The sequence below is a fragment of the Lates calcarifer genome, linkage group LG11, assembly GCF_001640805.2.
Source record: "Lates calcarifer isolate ASB-BC8 linkage group LG11, TLL_Latcal_v3, whole genome shotgun sequence".
Lineage (NCBI taxonomy): Eukaryota > Metazoa > Chordata > Actinopteri > Centropomidae > Lates > Lates calcarifer.
The window spans coordinates 19,828,831-19,846,603 of NC_066843.1; the positions used below are offsets into that span (position 1 = coordinate 19,828,831).

General features: G+C 40.1%; 2 protein-coding genes across 2 annotated transcripts; one reads left to right on the forward strand and one right to left on the reverse strand.

Moving 5' to 3' along the window:
• The first annotated feature begins 1,934 nt into the window (after positions 1 to 1,934).
• nags (N-acetylglutamate synthase) lies at positions 1,935 to 8,873 on the forward strand. The gene is made up of 8 exons (XM_018698516.2): positions 1,935 to 3,606; positions 4,641 to 4,921; positions 5,219 to 5,432; positions 5,631 to 5,811; positions 6,004 to 6,043; positions 6,218 to 6,349; positions 6,562 to 6,744; positions 7,401 to 8,873. The coding sequence occupies exons 1-8, from the start codon at positions 3,232 to 3,234 to the stop codon at positions 7,579 to 7,581; spliced, it is 1,587 nt and encodes a 528-aa protein (XP_018554032.1). The 5' UTR covers positions 1,935 to 3,231; the 3' UTR covers positions 7,582 to 8,873.
• A 1,203-nt stretch (positions 8,874 to 10,076) lies between these two features.
• LOC108898575 (beta-1,4 N-acetylgalactosaminyltransferase 2) lies at positions 10,077 to 17,093 on the reverse strand (the record flags this gene model as incomplete). The annotated part of the gene is made up of 8 exons (XM_051074075.1): positions 10,077 to 10,905; positions 11,021 to 11,249; positions 11,671 to 11,814; positions 13,375 to 13,556; positions 14,289 to 14,375; positions 15,022 to 15,135; positions 15,778 to 15,844; positions 17,076 to 17,093. Coding segments are annotated over 8 exons (1,038 nt in total), but the record flags the coding sequence as incomplete, so codon positions are not given.
• Positions 17,094 to 17,773: the final 680 nt, after the last annotated feature.

Sequence of the window (17,773 nt, forward strand, 5' to 3'; positions counted from 1 at the left end):
ATAGTTATTGTGACTACTCTGATCAGTTAGAGAAGAGTTTACAAGTCATTCTAATTAAATCACAGAATAAGTTGTTTGTCCATGCCATCTAGAATGACACACAGGAGCATTTTCATCTGTATCTTCCAAAACCAAAAATAATTGTTGAAAAATATATTTTTTAATGTTCTGATCTATGATGAGGTACAAACAAAAACTGGTTAGGTTTAAGCGAACATGAGGTGGGGTTAAAATGGTTAGGATACCTTTGACATCATCAATAATAAGGTTGATTAAGGTTTAAAAAAAACAAACAAACAGACTGATGGTTGGAAACAGCAAAGAAACAGTGGTCTCCTGTTAAAGTCTGATGTTTAGGTGACTCATCCATCAACGCAGATCTCCTCCCTGTGCAGACTTTGTGACCATAATTACTGTGGTCGTCAGTGGGCTTCTTGTCACTTGTGCGTCCACATGTACTGTTTTGGGGCGCATGGCTGAAATTACTGATGCTGTCATTCTTCTTGGGAGGAAAGTGCTTGTTGGATGGTTGAACAGTTCATTTCCAATGTCAAAATTGGAGGGAACAATTCCTGTAATGTCTGAGAAAACTTTCAGTCAATACTAAATAGTGACAATTAAACACACCCCTTGGCACAGTGATCGACCAGATGTGCAGAGCTTAGATGCCAAAAGGTTAATATCTTTTGGTTTCACATATCCAACACTGTCTCCTCAAAATGGCATTACCACATTATTTGTTTAACCAAAAACATTCTGAGGGACAGTACTACATCTGCACAGCATACGTTTTTCTAACCTAAATAGGTCCCATTAATGCCTAAACATAACCAGAGAGAAGTTTTATCATTCTTTACTTGCAGTGAATAGATATCACTGCAATCCCCTGTACAGTGTTCTCAGTCAGGCTTCTGAGAACAGTTGTTAGAAACAGTAACATCACCATTACAGCCTAGTGTGGTCGGTAAGTCGAGGGCACTTCCTAGTGGTCTAAAACCGGCACTACATCTCCATGAGTCAAGACCAAGGCTTACAACTTCCACAGTGACCAGAGAGAGGCCTGTGGGCCATTAACCCAGTTAGATCACTGTGGCCATAGAGAACTAGAGCAAGGTCAGGGGTAGACACAGAGACTGAAAGACCTGAGGTACCCTAGAGTAATGCCTGTAGCAGACAGGCCACTAAGCCCAAAGATATCTCTTGGGGCCACAGACAAGCACTGCCAAACCTGTGCTCGATATGGTGTTGGGGCCAGAGAGAAGCTGGGAAAGTGTTGTGGTAGAAAGGGCCAGAGATAACCAGAGGAAGGCTGACAGGAAGACTGGGGGAGCAGAGCACTGTGGCTATGATAGATGGCACTGGGGGTTTAAGTCATCGCTTGTGCTGTATACAACAGACCACTGGGATTTTAGAGCCAAGAGAGGGCACTGTGACAAAGCACACAAAGTTAGGTTAGTCACAAGCATTCACATTTGGTCAGATCACCAAATAAATAGCAAAAAAATAAAACTTTGAGATGTCAACTTCTTGCAATTATAGTTAGCACAAGCATTGCATACCTAATTATATACGGAAATTTACACATACAAATTTTAGAGAACTTAAAAATGTCATATTGTAAACATGAGTTTAACAAATCATACATTTTTGCAACTATGCAGGCCCTGAGACCACACAGCTCTAACACTAAATAGTAAAACCCCAGCCCTTACCTTAACCATGGGCCAAAATACATAAAGTATATAGAAAAATATAATGGAGACCATTGTCAATAACAACAGCAGTGTTGTTGTTATATTATGGATGTAGACATTGACCTAGATTTTAATCCTGTTAACAAACAAACAAAATTTACAGAAATTACATCCAGGCACTATAATACAAAAAAAAAAAAAAAAAAAAACATTTTGCCCAGTAAGGGCTTATAAAACCACACTAATCCCAAGCATTTGAATTTAAAGATAAAACAATCATATCCTGATAAAACTAAGATGCACTGACCACAAATTAAAATCAGTGTTGAAGCTGAGATTGAAAACTTTTTACATCTGTAATTCCTTCATTCCATATGCTGTAATTTAACTGAAAGCTCCAGAACAGCCAGCCTCCTGAGTGGACCCTGTGGTGAGATGCTTAAGTATAATAAGCAGTATATGCCAAGTTTAATAAGATAATTCAACACTAACACACAGGGCAGTAAATGTAATTGCTACATTAATCACGTATTAGGCTGTACACTGATCAGCCACAGCATTAAAACCACTGACAGGTGAAGTGAATAACACTGATCATTTCATTACAATACAATGTTCTGCTGGAAACCTCGGGTCCTGACATTCATCTGGATGTTTCTTTGACATGTACTACCCACTTAATCATTGCTGTAGACCAAGCACACAGCTCTGTGGCATCAACACTCCCCAATGGCAGGGGCTTCCCCTAGCAGGACTGCCCTCCCACCACACCCCAAAAACTTCTCAAAAATGTCTGACCAAAGAGCCCGAGGTATTGACCTTGCCTCCAGCCTCCAACCTCCAAACAGCAACTGTGAGATGCACCCAGATCTGCTGCCAATGTCCCGGTGCCAGACATCGCAGGACGGGTCAGAGCTGTTCTGGTGGCATGAGGGGGACCTACACAATATTAGGCAGGTCCCACACATGCTGGATCAGATTTGGTTCTGTGGACTTTGGAGGCCAGGTCAACACCTTGGGCTCTTTTTCATGTTCCTCTAAGGTATTATTTCATTAAATGTGAAATGTACATTTGTAAACCAAATACCACCCTAATATATAAAATGTGATATATTTTGCTTCCCCTTATGTCCTTTATTCCAAAAACAGTCTACAATTTCATGTCAAAGTTAAAGGTACAGTTATCTCTCTTATGATTTGAGTCTCTCAATGTAAACTAACAGAAAGAACTGGGCTATATTTTGAGTGACGTACAAGCCTCAAAATATTTTTCTCCCATTGTTGCAGTTTTGTCAAGTCAAAAGCCAGAAGAAAATCTGATTAAAACTGAACAAAACTGCAACATTCAGACACAATCCTGAGTGTGGCTGCAGAGCACCCCACTGTCACTACATGTTCCGCTCTGGTGAAATCTGAGAAATGCCAACGCAGCAGCAGCGCGCTGAATGAAACAGTCTACGGGCCCCGAGGGCTATCGCTCGGCTCCCCAGTTCCAGACGTCAGCCCAAGGGGCTCGGGACTCGGATATCAAGGCAGCATGGCCAAAGTAAACAGCGGCTCCTCCGGTTGTCGGGCCATGGTTATGGCAGGAAAGTATCTAACGAGTCCGTCTCCCCCAGTACTGACCCGGAGCTCCGGCCAGCGACAACGAAGGATGTTCAGTCCCCATGGCCGCATGGTGAGCTCTGACGCGGCCGGCACGGGAGGAAAGACCGCGGCTTTGGCCCAGCAGGAGCACCTGGGGTATTTCTCCGCCGCAGACCGACATGTGCTGGCGAACCGGAATTTGATTTACCGGGACGTTAAGGCTTTTCTAAATGAAGTTGGTGGAGACCCTCGGGAGGCTCGCTACTGGCTGACCCAGTTTCAGAGAGCGACTTCGATCCAGTCTCCTGCCTTTGCCGTACTGGAGGTAGTGACATGGAGATACATTGAAAACTGTTTAAAAGTTCTGTCTCGAATAAAGCCGCACGAGTTCTAGTTTATGAGACGAATATCCATACGAATGTCCTATTAATGTTTCAGGATATAATATTTGAAATCAAAAGACCTCATCCTCAGCAAGCCCCCCCCCCCTTTTTGTTAAAACCGTGACATGGCTAGTTACTAAACCTAGTACGTATCCGACATAAAATGTCACATAAATGTGCAGTGGTGTCCAAACGAATGGACAACTCTAAATAATCACAAAGGATAAAAAAAAATTAAATACAAGAAGTTGTCATGTAAAATGAAGAGGAAATATTTAAGATATTATATCTTATTGTTCTAGATAATTAACAACATTTTAGCAAATTTGGGACATTGATGAGCTTAAAAAGGTCACTGCTATAAATGACACTCAGGTGTATTTGCTCCACTCACCAGAGGCCTCAACTTGCAGCCTGTGTTCACCTGATGATTAAACTGTGTGCCTTAAGTTTCCAGCAAATCATTGCTTACTAATTAGCACTGTGATAGTGGGAAAATGATATCAGAACCAAGTGAAAGTGTCTGGGTGTGTTTTTCCTACTCTGGAGCTGGACATGTGTGCTGAACTGACTACATCCTAACCAATGAGAAGTACCAGTCCATTCTTCAGAGATACTCTGCAGCGGGATAAGGACCCCAATCACACTGCAAAGCTTTGCAAAAATTACATGCAGACCAAAGAAGACCAAGACATCCTGAATGTCATGGACTTTCCTCCACAGTCCACTTGACCTTAACCCCACATTTATGGGGTCACTTGAAAACTGAGAAAGCCCAGCATACTGTGACATCACAAGAAGCTCTTTAGACACATATAAGAAATGGACTGCTGTGCTAGCTGTATCAAACCTGCTTTGTGGTTCAGACCGTGAGAAAACTTTTGTTAGCGAACTGCTTAGTTTGATACTGTGCTTAACTAAAAAATGTAATGTCTTTCTGTCTGTCCACTTGTGTGCCTGTCTCTGTCTCTCCCAGGTGGACAGGTCTGTGTTTGACAGCAGGGAGATGGTTCAGAGCCTGGCCTTTGGGCTCTCCTTCTTGCAGCGGATGGATATGAAGCCTGTGGTAGTGATGAGCTGGTCTGAGTATGGGGAGATGGGGCCCGCTGAACCTGTGGCAGGGTCTTGGTGCAGCAGAGGGCTGGTGGAGCGGAGCCAGCAGCTGACCGAGGCTCTGCAGCAGCACTCAACCACCGTCCTCCCGTTCTTCTCCGCTGAGTCCTTCCTCCTACTGCATGAGGCACCGCGAGGAAGCAGGTGAACGCAAAGACGTTATAAAGGAGGAGACAAACCACTTAGAGAATCTTGAATAGAATAGTCCTGCCCCTGTTTTTAAAAAATGTTTTTCTTCACTACTTTCATAGAGTCTGCAAAAGCAAGTGGACAGAATGCTCCTTTGACATATTCACATATATTTTTTTCATAATGTGATTTTCCCTCTCTGTTTTTCTTCCATCCTTTCATTCTTTCCTCTCTCTTCATCCCAATCGTGTTTACAGTCCTCTGACATCCCTCTGACCCTGTCTTCATCTTCTTCCTCTGCCTTCCCTTCAGTGCACCACCCTACGTTGCTGTGGACAACAGCCTACTACAGTGGAGTCTGGACTGTGGGATAATCCCATTGGTTTGTCCGGTGGGGAGGGATGACAGAGGCTGCTCAGTAGTGTTGGACCCGACCGAGGTGACAGCAGCTATTTCCCGAGCCCTGCAGCCTCACAAAGTCATGTTCCTGAACAACTCAGGCGGCCTCCGCAGCCAAGAGCACAAGGTACAAACATTTACTTCTGCTCTGACTGTTTCCATAGACACAGTGTGGACAGTACAAGCATTTGTATTTGTTTGCAAATTTGATTTTACAATCAGAAACAGTCTAGTTTGACTATGTGCACTGAGGGCTCCCTTTGCAGAATAAATCCAGGAAACCGTATATCAGCTTCTCCTGAACATTTTGTATTTGTGTACCCAGGTGCTGGACACAGTGTCATTGCCAAGCGACCTGCCCAGTCTGTCCACGGCACCGTGGCTGAGCACTGCAGAGCGCCGCAAAGTGACCGCCATAGCCAGACTGCTCAACCAGCTCCCGACTGAATCCTCTGCAGTGATCACCTCCGCAGACACGCTGCTGACCGAGCTGTTCAGCCACAGAGGTGAGACTGTTGACTGACTCACTGAGCTTCTCCCACATTTAAACACACTCATGCACGGAGAGCTTTCCATTTTGAGGTGAACCCAAGAGCCAATACGGCTAGTTAATTTTGACCACCCAACAGCAATCAACATTCATTATTTTTTTGATAGGTTTGTCATAACTGCCTCTTATTGCTGTCCCCACTCCTTAGGGTCTGGGACACTCTTTAAAAATGGAGACCCCATACACCGGTAAGTAGGTATTGCACATACACACAAATATTTGTAATCTCAACCTTAACGCTAAATTCAAGTCATTACCCCTTTTAAGGTATTGAGTTGTTTTCTCAAAGCAAAGAAAAAAAGCACTGCAATTGAGTAATTTATAGCATTTGAAGTAGATGATTGTTTCCCTTGTGTGTGCAGGTATAGCTCTCTGGAGGGGATTGATGTGGAGCGTCTGCTGGCTCTTATCAACAAGTCATTTGATAAAACTCTAAGGCGAGACTACATTGACTCTCTGAAAGGACGACTGCACTCCATCTATCTCTCTGAAGGGTGTGTGCATCTTTCTGGGAAAAAAATAAAAAAATATGTCCAATTGTCTTAAATGTCCATCAGACAAATCCTTAAAAATATATATATCCACTTATAGCCTGCATCCTATCTTCATCACTAAACAAAGGCCCATGGGTGTGAGTATTTCAAATATATGAGTGAACCAAGTTAGCCTCTCTCTTAAAGATTTTACATGCCTCTGTCCCCTGCAGCTACAGTGCGGCAGCCATCATCACCATGGAGCCAGTGAACGGCGGTACTCCCTACCTTGACAAGTTTGTAGTGAGCAGCAGTAAGCAGGGCCAAGGCACCAGCCACATCCTCTGGGAGTGTATCAGACAGGACTTGGGCAAACTGTTCTGGAGGTCTAGAGCTACCAACAGGATCAACCCATGGTAAGACACATACACTTTTTAACATTTTCATGTTTGTATATATTACATTAGATGCTTTTGTCCAAAGCGACTTACAATAAGTGTATTCAAGCCACATATGAGCAAGAGCTAGATACCATCCAAAATTGGGGGTGTATGCCTTTTAAACAAATAGCTGAAAGCATGTCCACTGCTAGAGAGCAAGTACTTAGTGATGTGTTTTTTTAAAATATGACACAAGGAAGAGCTTGCAAGGGATGATGGGATGGCTAACCAACAAGAAGCAAAGGGGTGCAGTGGCTAACTCAAGGTAAAGACTAAGAAGCCTGACTCTCCAGACTTCAGACACACCATGAAAGTGTGGTAAACCTGAACAGGCTTATAACCTGTAGGCGTGCAGGGTCCACCCAGAAAATAGCAAGACAAGGTCTAAGCATTGGCACAAACTGACATTCCTCTCAGTAGTGCTGTGGCACAAACAAAATACAGGCCTCCGTCTTAAGTGGGTGACAGGTCAATGGTAGAAATTGGCACACCAAAGAAAAATATAATCAATAATAATCAAGTCACAGGTCAAAATGTAAATAGTAATAATAATAATAATTATTATTATTATAGCTAAAGGAATAAAATAAACTATTTTATTTGACGCAGTCTTTCTCCCTCTCTTTGTCTAGGTACTTTAAACACTGTGATGGGAGCTTTGTTAATGGAGTGTGGACCGTCTTCTGGTTTGGCCTGACAGACATCAGAGATTCCTATGAGCTGGTGGAGTACGCCAAGAACCTTCCTGACTCTTTCCACGCCTCCTCCCTCACCACCTCCCAGCAGCTCCCCCCACCTGCTGCAGGATCTTGAAGCTCCTCCTCCCAGTTGCTGGTTGTTAGCACTGTAGTTATTTTAGCTCTGAGGCTCTGGAGTTTCTTGTTCACCCTGAGAGCTATGGATAGTTTTCTCATTTTTACTGTGACGGGTGTTTTTCTTGATGGGGATTTTTTTACTGTGGGTTTTCTCTACCTTGAAACTTCATAACTGAACCTCCTGTGTTGTGGAGAGTTATGCAGTATTTTGACAAGCTTTAAATCATCCTCTATTTTTAAAGCTGTGTGCAGCTCTAAGCATTCTAGTTCTTATATAGACTATAGTATTTCCAAGAAACATTAATGACATGTACACAAGTTTGTGTAATTTGAAAAGACAACTTTTGCTGTCTGTTTTTGCCTGATAAATCTAGTGTTTTTCATACACTAAATATTCTTCAGAGAACTTTATAATATGGACCAGGTAAACTGAGCTTTTCCATCATATTGTACTGTATGCTTTCACAAGCACAGCCAGGCACTGTAATGCCTGCACATCTTTCTGTGATCACTTATTTTGAATTCCAGTACATCTAAGTGCACAATACAGATGTAATTCTGCTTTTACTCATGGAGCTTAATTTACTCTTTGTAATGAGTCTTATGAAGACTGTAAAAACAGTTGCCCATATGATGTACTCTGTGGCTCTAGAGGGACCTTTTTATAATTTGGTAAAACAGTCCTGATGATGTTGTAGTGCTGTCATCAGAGCTGTCTTGGCTCTGGCTCAGGAACTAAACATTTTTAACAGAAAGCCTGCATTACCATTGGGCCTGTGGAGTTGGAAGGATCCCTGTGCTAGACTGGCGACCTGTCCAGTATGTATCCAAAATCTCACCCTGTGTCAGCTGGGAATGGCTCCTCTGTGACCCTTAGAGGATATAAGTAATGGGTTAGAGCTTGAAAGAGGTTGGCATTTACCAGAAAGTTGTCATTTAGTTGCAATGTGGGAAATTTAGGATCCAGCAGGACCTCTCTTTTTCACTTGCAAGTGCGCCTCCTTAAATAGCTGGATTTCTCCTTTGATCAGTATTTATGTTGTCAGAGAAATTCACAAGTATAAAATAGTGAAAAATAATACTAAAAGAAAGAATTTGCCATTTGACTGTTGTTTTGCTTGCAGAATTGTGAAAGCAGGCAGTAAAGGTTTTAATACACTACTACTTTTTTAAATTTTATTTCTGGCAGCTGATGAGAAAACTTTTCTTGTCCTGGCTCTAATGCACTTTTAAATGCCAAAGGGAGTATTTGGGTGTAATATTAGAGTCATTAAAGTACTTCAGACCAAACACCATCTATGTCTGGGACTTGTATTTACCAAGCATTTCAGAATCACACTGACTTTCAATAAGGAGTAATTTTATGCTGCTTATCCTGGTAAATGGTAATGCTAAATGGACTGCACTTATATTGTACTTTCCTTGTCATAACGACCACTCAGAGCACTACATGTTACATTTGCCCATCAACACACACATTCATGTGGTACATTCACACATATTCATACCTGGGCATTTTGGGTTCAGTATCTTGCTCAAGGACATGTCAACATGCTGACTGGAGGAGACAGAGATCCAACCCCAGACCCTATGCTTAGTGGATGGCCCACTTCATCTATCCATTTCCCTCTTTCCCAGTATAATTTCATTTTTATGTTTGGTAGTCAAATCAGTTAACCAGGTGTGCCTGAGACATAGGTCACTACCAAAGAGTGTTGCTGGGGGTGTGCGTTGTGTTGACAGTGGAATATGAGTCAAGTTAAGTAACAGATTATTGTGTTCAAAGGCTTGAGTCACTCAGAGATTTGTTACATTCACAGACAGGAGTTTACAATTTTGGAAACTTTTGGAAGCAACAAATATTTTATCTTTCACTGCAATAGTGAGATAAACAGTAGAAATACAGTGTTACAAAATACATTGTTTTATATACTAAAAACTCAAACTTTCTTGACGGGTGCATATCTGGTATGAATTTTACCAATAGCAGCATGTTAAAGAATGGTAATCAATCAGATATTAGATTTTGTGCTTATGTTTGTCTTATGTACTTATCAATTATAATGACAATGAAAAAACTAAAGTGTCCTGTTAGAATCATTACACAGATATGGCCAATTTGGAAAAAACAGGCAAGTGTCCTGTAGTTAATGAAAAATGCACTAAGTACCGTTTTTAATCACTGTAAGTTTATTTAAAATTCAATATAACAAAACTATGATCATAAACTAGAAAATGCATTTCCTGTGGAAAATGCGTGTGAATGCTGAGAGCTGAATGGACTGCTGAAGCAATGCTGAAAATGACTGAAATTGTTGAACTGCAGAAGAAGAACTTAAAAGCTGAAAGGCTGAAATTATTGTTGAAATGCAGAAGAAAAACGGAAAAGTTTAAAGTCAAAAGTAACGACTAAAGCAATGCTTAAAATAGCGGAAATTAGCAGAGAGAAAGGGTAGATGCAGAAGTTAAAGCCAATAGCTGAAGCATTCATTTGAATAGCAAAATTTCTGTGGAAGCAGTTAATGAAACCATCAGTGGTGTTGGTGGTCCTGTTATACAGCAGCCATACTAAAGGCCTGGTCACACCAGAAAGTGGTATGGCAGAAATAATCTTCTTCTTTGCAAAGTATGTGGTGCTAGAAGTTTTGTGACATAGAGAATATACTATCAGAGCTAGTGAGTGAAGTGCTGTAGCTGGTGAACGAACCAGGAATTAGTAACCCATTAGTAAACCCATAATTAATCTCTTGCAAGTCAGTCATAGATTTCATCTCTGTTCTGTTTGCTCCCCTTAAACTTTCTCTCTCTTTTTTTTGAACCATTTTACACAATTTATTCAATAAAAAATAGTAAAAGGGAAAATAAAATTGTCTAAGCTCAGCTCAGTGAAGTATCTAACAAGATGATAAGGTCACACAGTTTATTCAAAAGATGCATCTGTACCTGCAACTCCTCTTCCTCAATAACCACAGGAATTCCACTGGAATGAATTGACATAGCCATGAAATTTTGACATTTATGCTTACAACTCAGTGTTACCCCCTACCCCCCATCATTTGACTTCTCTAAATGATGTCTTCATTTAGAGAAGTCTAAACTATAGCTGATGACCTGATTGTCATCTTCTATCCATATCGGATACACTTCAGGTGGTTTTTGAAGAAGTGAAGCAGCAGTTTGAATGTGTTGTCGCTCCGTGAGGAGGCTCTGAATTTGGCGTAGCGAGCTGCATCTGGGTTTTTGCCTGTTTTGGGCTGATGGCCAATGGACACCTGACCACACGTGGCCACCATCAAGGAGCCCAGCCCATCCATGAAGAACTCTAGAATCAGTGAAAGATATTTACCCTTTTAGAAAAACATCTGCTTGTATCATGACTCACAAAAACTTGAAGGATGTGGACTTGGTGTCACAACTCTGTTTGGGGGTAAACCTACCTGAGTGTGCTACCCGCTGGAGCTTAGGATCAAAGCCCACTCTCTGTACAGCATCTGTACGAGCCAGGAAGAAATTGACCACCCCACTGGCCAGATAGCACTCTGGGTAGCCAGGAAGTGAATGGAATTTTCCTTTAGATTTTCTGTACAGACACCCACCCTCCATTTCCTCTCCTTGTTCGTAGAGAATAGAGAAGTAAAACTGGTTCCCTTGTACTGATCCTCCCACCTGATGAGAACAGACAGACCACATACTATGATAGGCTCTAGTTGTCTAATCAGTTGTTTAATCAAAAATTAAAATCAGAGAGGACTCAGAGTCGGATATGAAACTGGAATATGTGCAATAACAAGTGAATAACATAAAACCACTGTAACTCCACTGAATACATGACAAAAAAATCTGTTCAAACCTGATTACATAAATAATACATTTTACATTTATTTAAAACAGCCGACACTGTCAACTATTTTGCTTTTTTAGATTTATTTTCTTTCATTAACTCTATTTGTTTTAGTCTGTATTCAATAAGCTTAAATAAATTGTTCTGCATAAAAGTTCTGAACTCCTAGAGCGCTTTTCTTCAGCTCACAAGATTTTCATCACAAACACAAGCCAACCCCTCAGACATTATCCATTTTATTCTCACCACATCCAGTTCTGGGACCGCCTCCATCACCTCCACCATCTTCTCTATCTTTGTGTTCTCCGTAAACACAAAGTCATCGTCCACCCAGAGGAAGTACTTGGTGGTTACCTGGGAAACAGCTAGATTCCTGCCAGCAAACCAGCCCTGAGGGAGGAGACATTTTTCACATCTGAAATCTTTTGTAATGTTCATTTCATTTGACAAGTGCAATTAAATGCAGAACACAGAGGAGTTGATGTGATGTCAAAATGTTGTTAAACTTTTGAAAAAAGGAAAAAAAATGAACTGTTCCAAGGTAGTATATACATCTAAGGATAATCAGCAAAGAAGTTGCAGATGCTTAATATCCTTACCTATGATACCTGTAACATTTGGAACTGGTCTGATTCTTTCTGCATGTAGTTATATTGTACACCGATTAGCCATAACATTATGACCATTGACAGGTGAAGTGAATAACATTGATCATTTTGTAACAATACAATGTTCTGCTGAGAGACCTTGGGTTCTGGTATTCGTCTAGATGGTAATTTGACACTTACCACTGACAATACATTGTTACAGACCAAGCGCAAACCCCCCCACCCCCCATGGCAAATTCACTCCCCAATGGCAGGGGCCTCCCCAGCAGGACAATGCTTCAACCACAGAGAGTCTCAAGGAACATGAAAAATAGGTGTTGACCTGGCCTCCAAACTCGCCAGATGTCAATCTGATCCAGCATCTGTGGGATGCACTGGAACAAACCAGATCCATGGAGGCCCCACACACAAACCACAGGATCTGCTACCAACAACTCAGTGCTAGACACCACAGGACACAGAGGTCCTGTGTCCATGCCCTGACGGCTCGGAATTATTTTGGCAGCACAAGGGGGGAACTACACAATATTAGGGAAGTCCCACAGATGTTGGATCACGTTGGGATCTGGGGAGGTTGTGGGCCAGGTCAACACATTAGGCTCTTTGTCATTTTCCTAGGGCCATTTGTGAGCAGTTTTTGCAGTGTGGTTGAAGCATTGTCCTGCTGGGGGAGGCCCCTGCCATTGGGGAGTGCTTTTGCCATGAGGGGGTGTGCTTGGTCTGTAACAATATTTAGTCGGTGGTACGTGTCAAAGTAACATTGAGATAAATACCAGAACCTAAGGTTTCTCAGGAGAACATTGTATTGTAACCAAATAATCAATGTTACTCAGTTTACCTGTCAGTGGTCATAATGTTATGGCTGACAGTGCTGTCAAACATCACTCTCCAAAACATACCATACCCGGCCACAGCATTAAAAACAAAACAACAAAAAAAAAAAAAAAAAAAAAAAAAAAAAAAAAACAGTTGACGTAACTGTTGTCTTTAACACTTTAAACTAATAAAACCTTTCAAAGTGTCTTGACTGCCTTTTCACAAACCACACTATAATTCCATATAATGCTTCCTTATGTGCTGTATTATTCTAAAGCATGTCCTTGTACTTGTTTGAAGATGGTTGATAGGTCAATATGTATCAAATATGATAGAAGCTAATGTATTGAACATGTAAGTTTGGTTAATACTTAATAGCCAAAATCAAATTCTATCAGTCTGAAGGGGTCTCTTGGTTTTATAACTGAAATGATTGATTCATGTCTTAAGAATTAAATTAATTGACATATATCTTTTGTAAATGCCACTTCAGACCAAAATGTCAAATAAAAGTGTATGTGTCTACCTGTGCTGGAGGCATGATGTAGTGTCGGATGTGTTCTCCAGTAATGTGCTCTGGTTCAAAGCTGTCATCTGCAATGATGACTTCTATATTGCTATAGAATTGCCGGATACTGTTCAACAACACCTTCAGCTCTGTGTACCGCAGGAATGTTTTTGTGATGATGGTGACATGAGAGCTGATGTCTGACACACAGGGAAGTAGGCAAAGAATCATTTCAATAAAAAAGATAAGGTGAGTACACAAGGCAGCGTGAATTTTCAGCAGGATTTAAAATGAGATTGCTAGCTAGTTATTGGAGCAGTTTTTGCAGTTTGCATTTCAAAAATGGTCCATAATGCCAGATGTCTTATTTTGACAACTAACGGAAAACACTTCCACCAACAAAATCACATTGAATTGAAAGGCTGTATGCTTAAACATACATTATTCAAGGCAAATGTGCCCCAGGCAGATATAACATATTTTTAAAAGTATGGGATGTTTTTATAGCACATACAGTAATTCAATTCAATTCAATTCAATTGAACATGGTGGGTTTCAGTTCTCTACATTTTTCATTGTCAGTGTATTAATGAATAGCATTACACTAACACTCTTATAACAAATAATACTGAGAAGTGTTGTTTGATGAGTGTAAAATCCTATATTAAATATTCAACTCTAAATTTACACATCAAATTTTCCTGTGAATGTACATCATGAAACTAGTCTATAGTCAGTCAGGGGGTCATCTTTGTGCTCCCTTTGTTATTTATGGTTTAATTTTGACTAGATTGCAGGACATTGCAGGACGATTTTCTGAAGGTTCCACACAGGTTCTTCCACACAGTACATAAGCAGTAATTTACTGACATAAATAACTGAATGTGAACTCGATTTTTAACTTCAGACCACTATAATGAGTGCCCTCCTACCTTTTCCCATGTCATACAGGACTGGTACATGAGGCTGTTTGATGGTGATGGGAAACACGGCTTCATGGTTTTCAAACTTGAAGGATGCTAAGCACAGAGAGAGGAACAGCTAGGTGGTAATAAATTATGACATTTAGGAAACAAGGTTAACTCAGGTAACACATAAAATACAATTTCATTTCATTTTATGAATCGGTACTAATAACATACTCACTGGTTCCTAGTTAAATGTAGGTACAGTGACAAAGAACAAGACTACAGAGAACAACATATAATTTCAGTTTGTTACAATTGGGAATTATAGAGAAAAAGAGAGAAAAGGTGAACACTAATATTACAGCCCACATTCCTGGTTTGTACTGTGTAGTAAAACATCTAAATAATAATTATAGGTTACTCATTAAACATTAAAGATTTACTGTTTGAGCCACTTGAGAAAGATATGTTTGTTTTCTACTCACTGTCTCCCACTGGGTACCCACACTTGGCCTTTTATCTAAAATGGCCACTATAGTTATATTTAACTACTAATAGGAACCAATAAGTACTTTACTGATACCTGATTCACACAATTACACTGTAAATTGGCAAGTGCGCTAATTCTTTTTAACTGCATCTACTGTATCAGTACTTTTGCATTTCATATTGTGCTTTAAAATTTCTGCCACTGAATTTAGATTTTTCAGATAAAAATTCTGTTTTCTGGCTCAGGTTCCATTTCTTGGACACATACCAAGGTCTCCAGTGTGTATATGGTAGACAGTGCTGGTATAGGACACTTTAGCCAGGAGGTCATTGAGTGTCAACAGGCTGCTGGACTCCATAATCAAGCTCGTCTGGCCGTCACCTGTCATTTTACCACAACATGAAAAGAGTTCATTTCAAAGGATTTTAACAAAATGACTCTGATGCTTTGAGTGCTTGATGCCAGCTGTATTCAGTTTGTTGAAATCATGCCTATCAAATGGCTGTGCCTTCAAAGGTAATACCAGTGTTTTAGCTCCTTAGATAAAAAATGATGGATGCTTGTATGACTTACAGTGATGTCACACGTTAAATGCATTTTCTTCCATATGACATGAAAAGCAACTTCAGATTATGAATGCTTTTCTTTAATACTCTTTTCAATGGTAATTTATCAATAAGTAACTGTATTTGCACTTTAATAAATTCTATACTTATCATACAGATTAGTGCTGACAAGCTGATAATGAGACAGTACAAATAATATGTAAGTATAATAATGTGAAACAGAAATGATAACAATATAAAAAGAAAAAAATGAATAATATATGGTAATGTGGATCATGTTTCTTCACAATAACAATGCTGCACAGAGAGAGAAGCAGCTCTATGACTGTTACTTCAAAAGAAGACAGTGAATGAGGTTTTTGATTTGAATACATGTTTTGTTTACCAGTTGTCTGTAAGAAGTAAGTTGACCCAGACTACAAACTATATTGTGTTAGTTCTGTTATTGGCATCTCACCTTGGACTGTTACCCCTTCAGCTGGGATCTCTGTGGACAGGATGCCTTTGGACACATTTAAAGATACCTAGGGTAGACACACCTGAGTAAACTAGAGAGAACTCAGAGTAAACATACCTGCACCAAGGATGCACAATCACAGTCTTTGAAGCTTTGTTGCTGTGTAGATCTTTCCACACACAACTAGCACAGGCTGCAAGAACAGGGCGGACAGTTACACCACTGCCCTTAAATTCAGGCTGCATTGGTTAAGAATTTTTGAAAGCCAAAAGTGATTTTTTTTTTTATTCTTGTTCACAATCAGACTATAAAAAAATATTCATCAACTTTAAATTTTGACTATTCAGGTAAAGAATGTGTTTTCCTGACATTTTGACAGGAACTCAGTTTTGGAGAAAGCAATACTGAAGACATGACAGCTTCAAATTAAAACTCAAATATTGGCTTTCAAAATCAAATCCATATGCATCTATTGCAGCAGTTTCAGGACCAGTATCCCTTAGTTGTAGAAGAACTCCTGCCCCTATCTCCAAGGTTAACACCAAGATGGCTGCTTGTGCAGTGATGTTAAATGAAGTCATGGAAATACAGTAGCACTTTTACCAGCTGAGTAATTATTTCTATGGCAACAAAAGTCATTAGTGTAATCAATCTGATTAAATTATAACAGAACTTTGCCTTCCTTATTATACAGTTTTGTGTATGTTTCATGTGTCCAGAAAGTGTAATGTGATGTAATAGGATGACCTGCTACATGCAGCGTGTTTCATATGTAGTATATCCAATGTGTAGTACATTTATTATGAATTATTATGAATGAAGTCAAACATTCAGCAACCATCTTGTGTCAACCAGCCAAACAGTACATCCATTTCATTACTTACCAGGCTAATTTGAACAAAAATTACCCATTTATTCATAGGATCACACCAACCTTGTAGCTGCTCCTTCGTTCTGGCGTACAACGCTAAACCTGAAAGCGGAATGACCTTGTACTTTTTATACTTTCCATGTAAGGGCACACATCCATCTCAGTTATGCTACCCTGATGTTAAGCTCTCATTGCGTCAGGAATACACCTTTGACCACTCCAAAGCGCTTCAAATTACATTACAGCTTTTGTCCCAGCAAGGTATACGTCTGTAGTCTGTAATGCAACATTATTTTTCAATTTATTTTTCCATACCTCAGATGAACCCAACCTTCTCAAACTTGTTACCGTTTTTTTATTTTGTTGTGCAATATAAAAACCTCAAACCGACAAATTGTCCCCTGAGTTACAATACATACAGACATACCTGGTATGTGAGTGGTAGTCAAAGGTTGTACTGTAAAAACCCTGGATAGGATACTGTAGAGGAGAGTTAGGCGCAGCAAATAGTAGTTTGGATAGTACAGAGGTTGTCCTGTGGGGGAGATGGTGAGGGTGGGGGTGGCGGGAGGAGGAGGAGGTTGGGTTAGAATTTTAAAAATTTACATTGATTTTTCTCATAGTAGATGGGTGAGTGGTTTGCAGTTCACAATACAACAATGCAATGAGAGAATATTATCTTTGTAACAATGTAACTCTGCGGTAATATATTTGTGCAGCAGACTGTCCGGATACTGTAATAACAAAATGTCAGAAGATAGACTTATATTAAACTGTTACTAGAATTTGTCATTCAGAAAAAAGTGTTCATTACAGTTTTGGTTTTCATGCACTGAGTCTGTTTTCTGGGCCCAGAAAAAAAGCTGTTCATTTAGATCCAAGGAGACTGACTAGACAAGTGTTATTAATTAGCAATATTTTACTTAATGAGGTAATAACCTAGTAATACTTTGTGAAAAAATGGTAATGCAGGTTAACGCTGGATTCTAAGTTCTGTAATTAGGGTATTGATGGGACAATAAACATAGTAAACAGGGTAGTATTAGGGAAACATATATGAGAGTAACTAGGGACAGAACATTTAAGAATGTTACGTGTGGTAACAATAGGCTAATCTGTTCACAA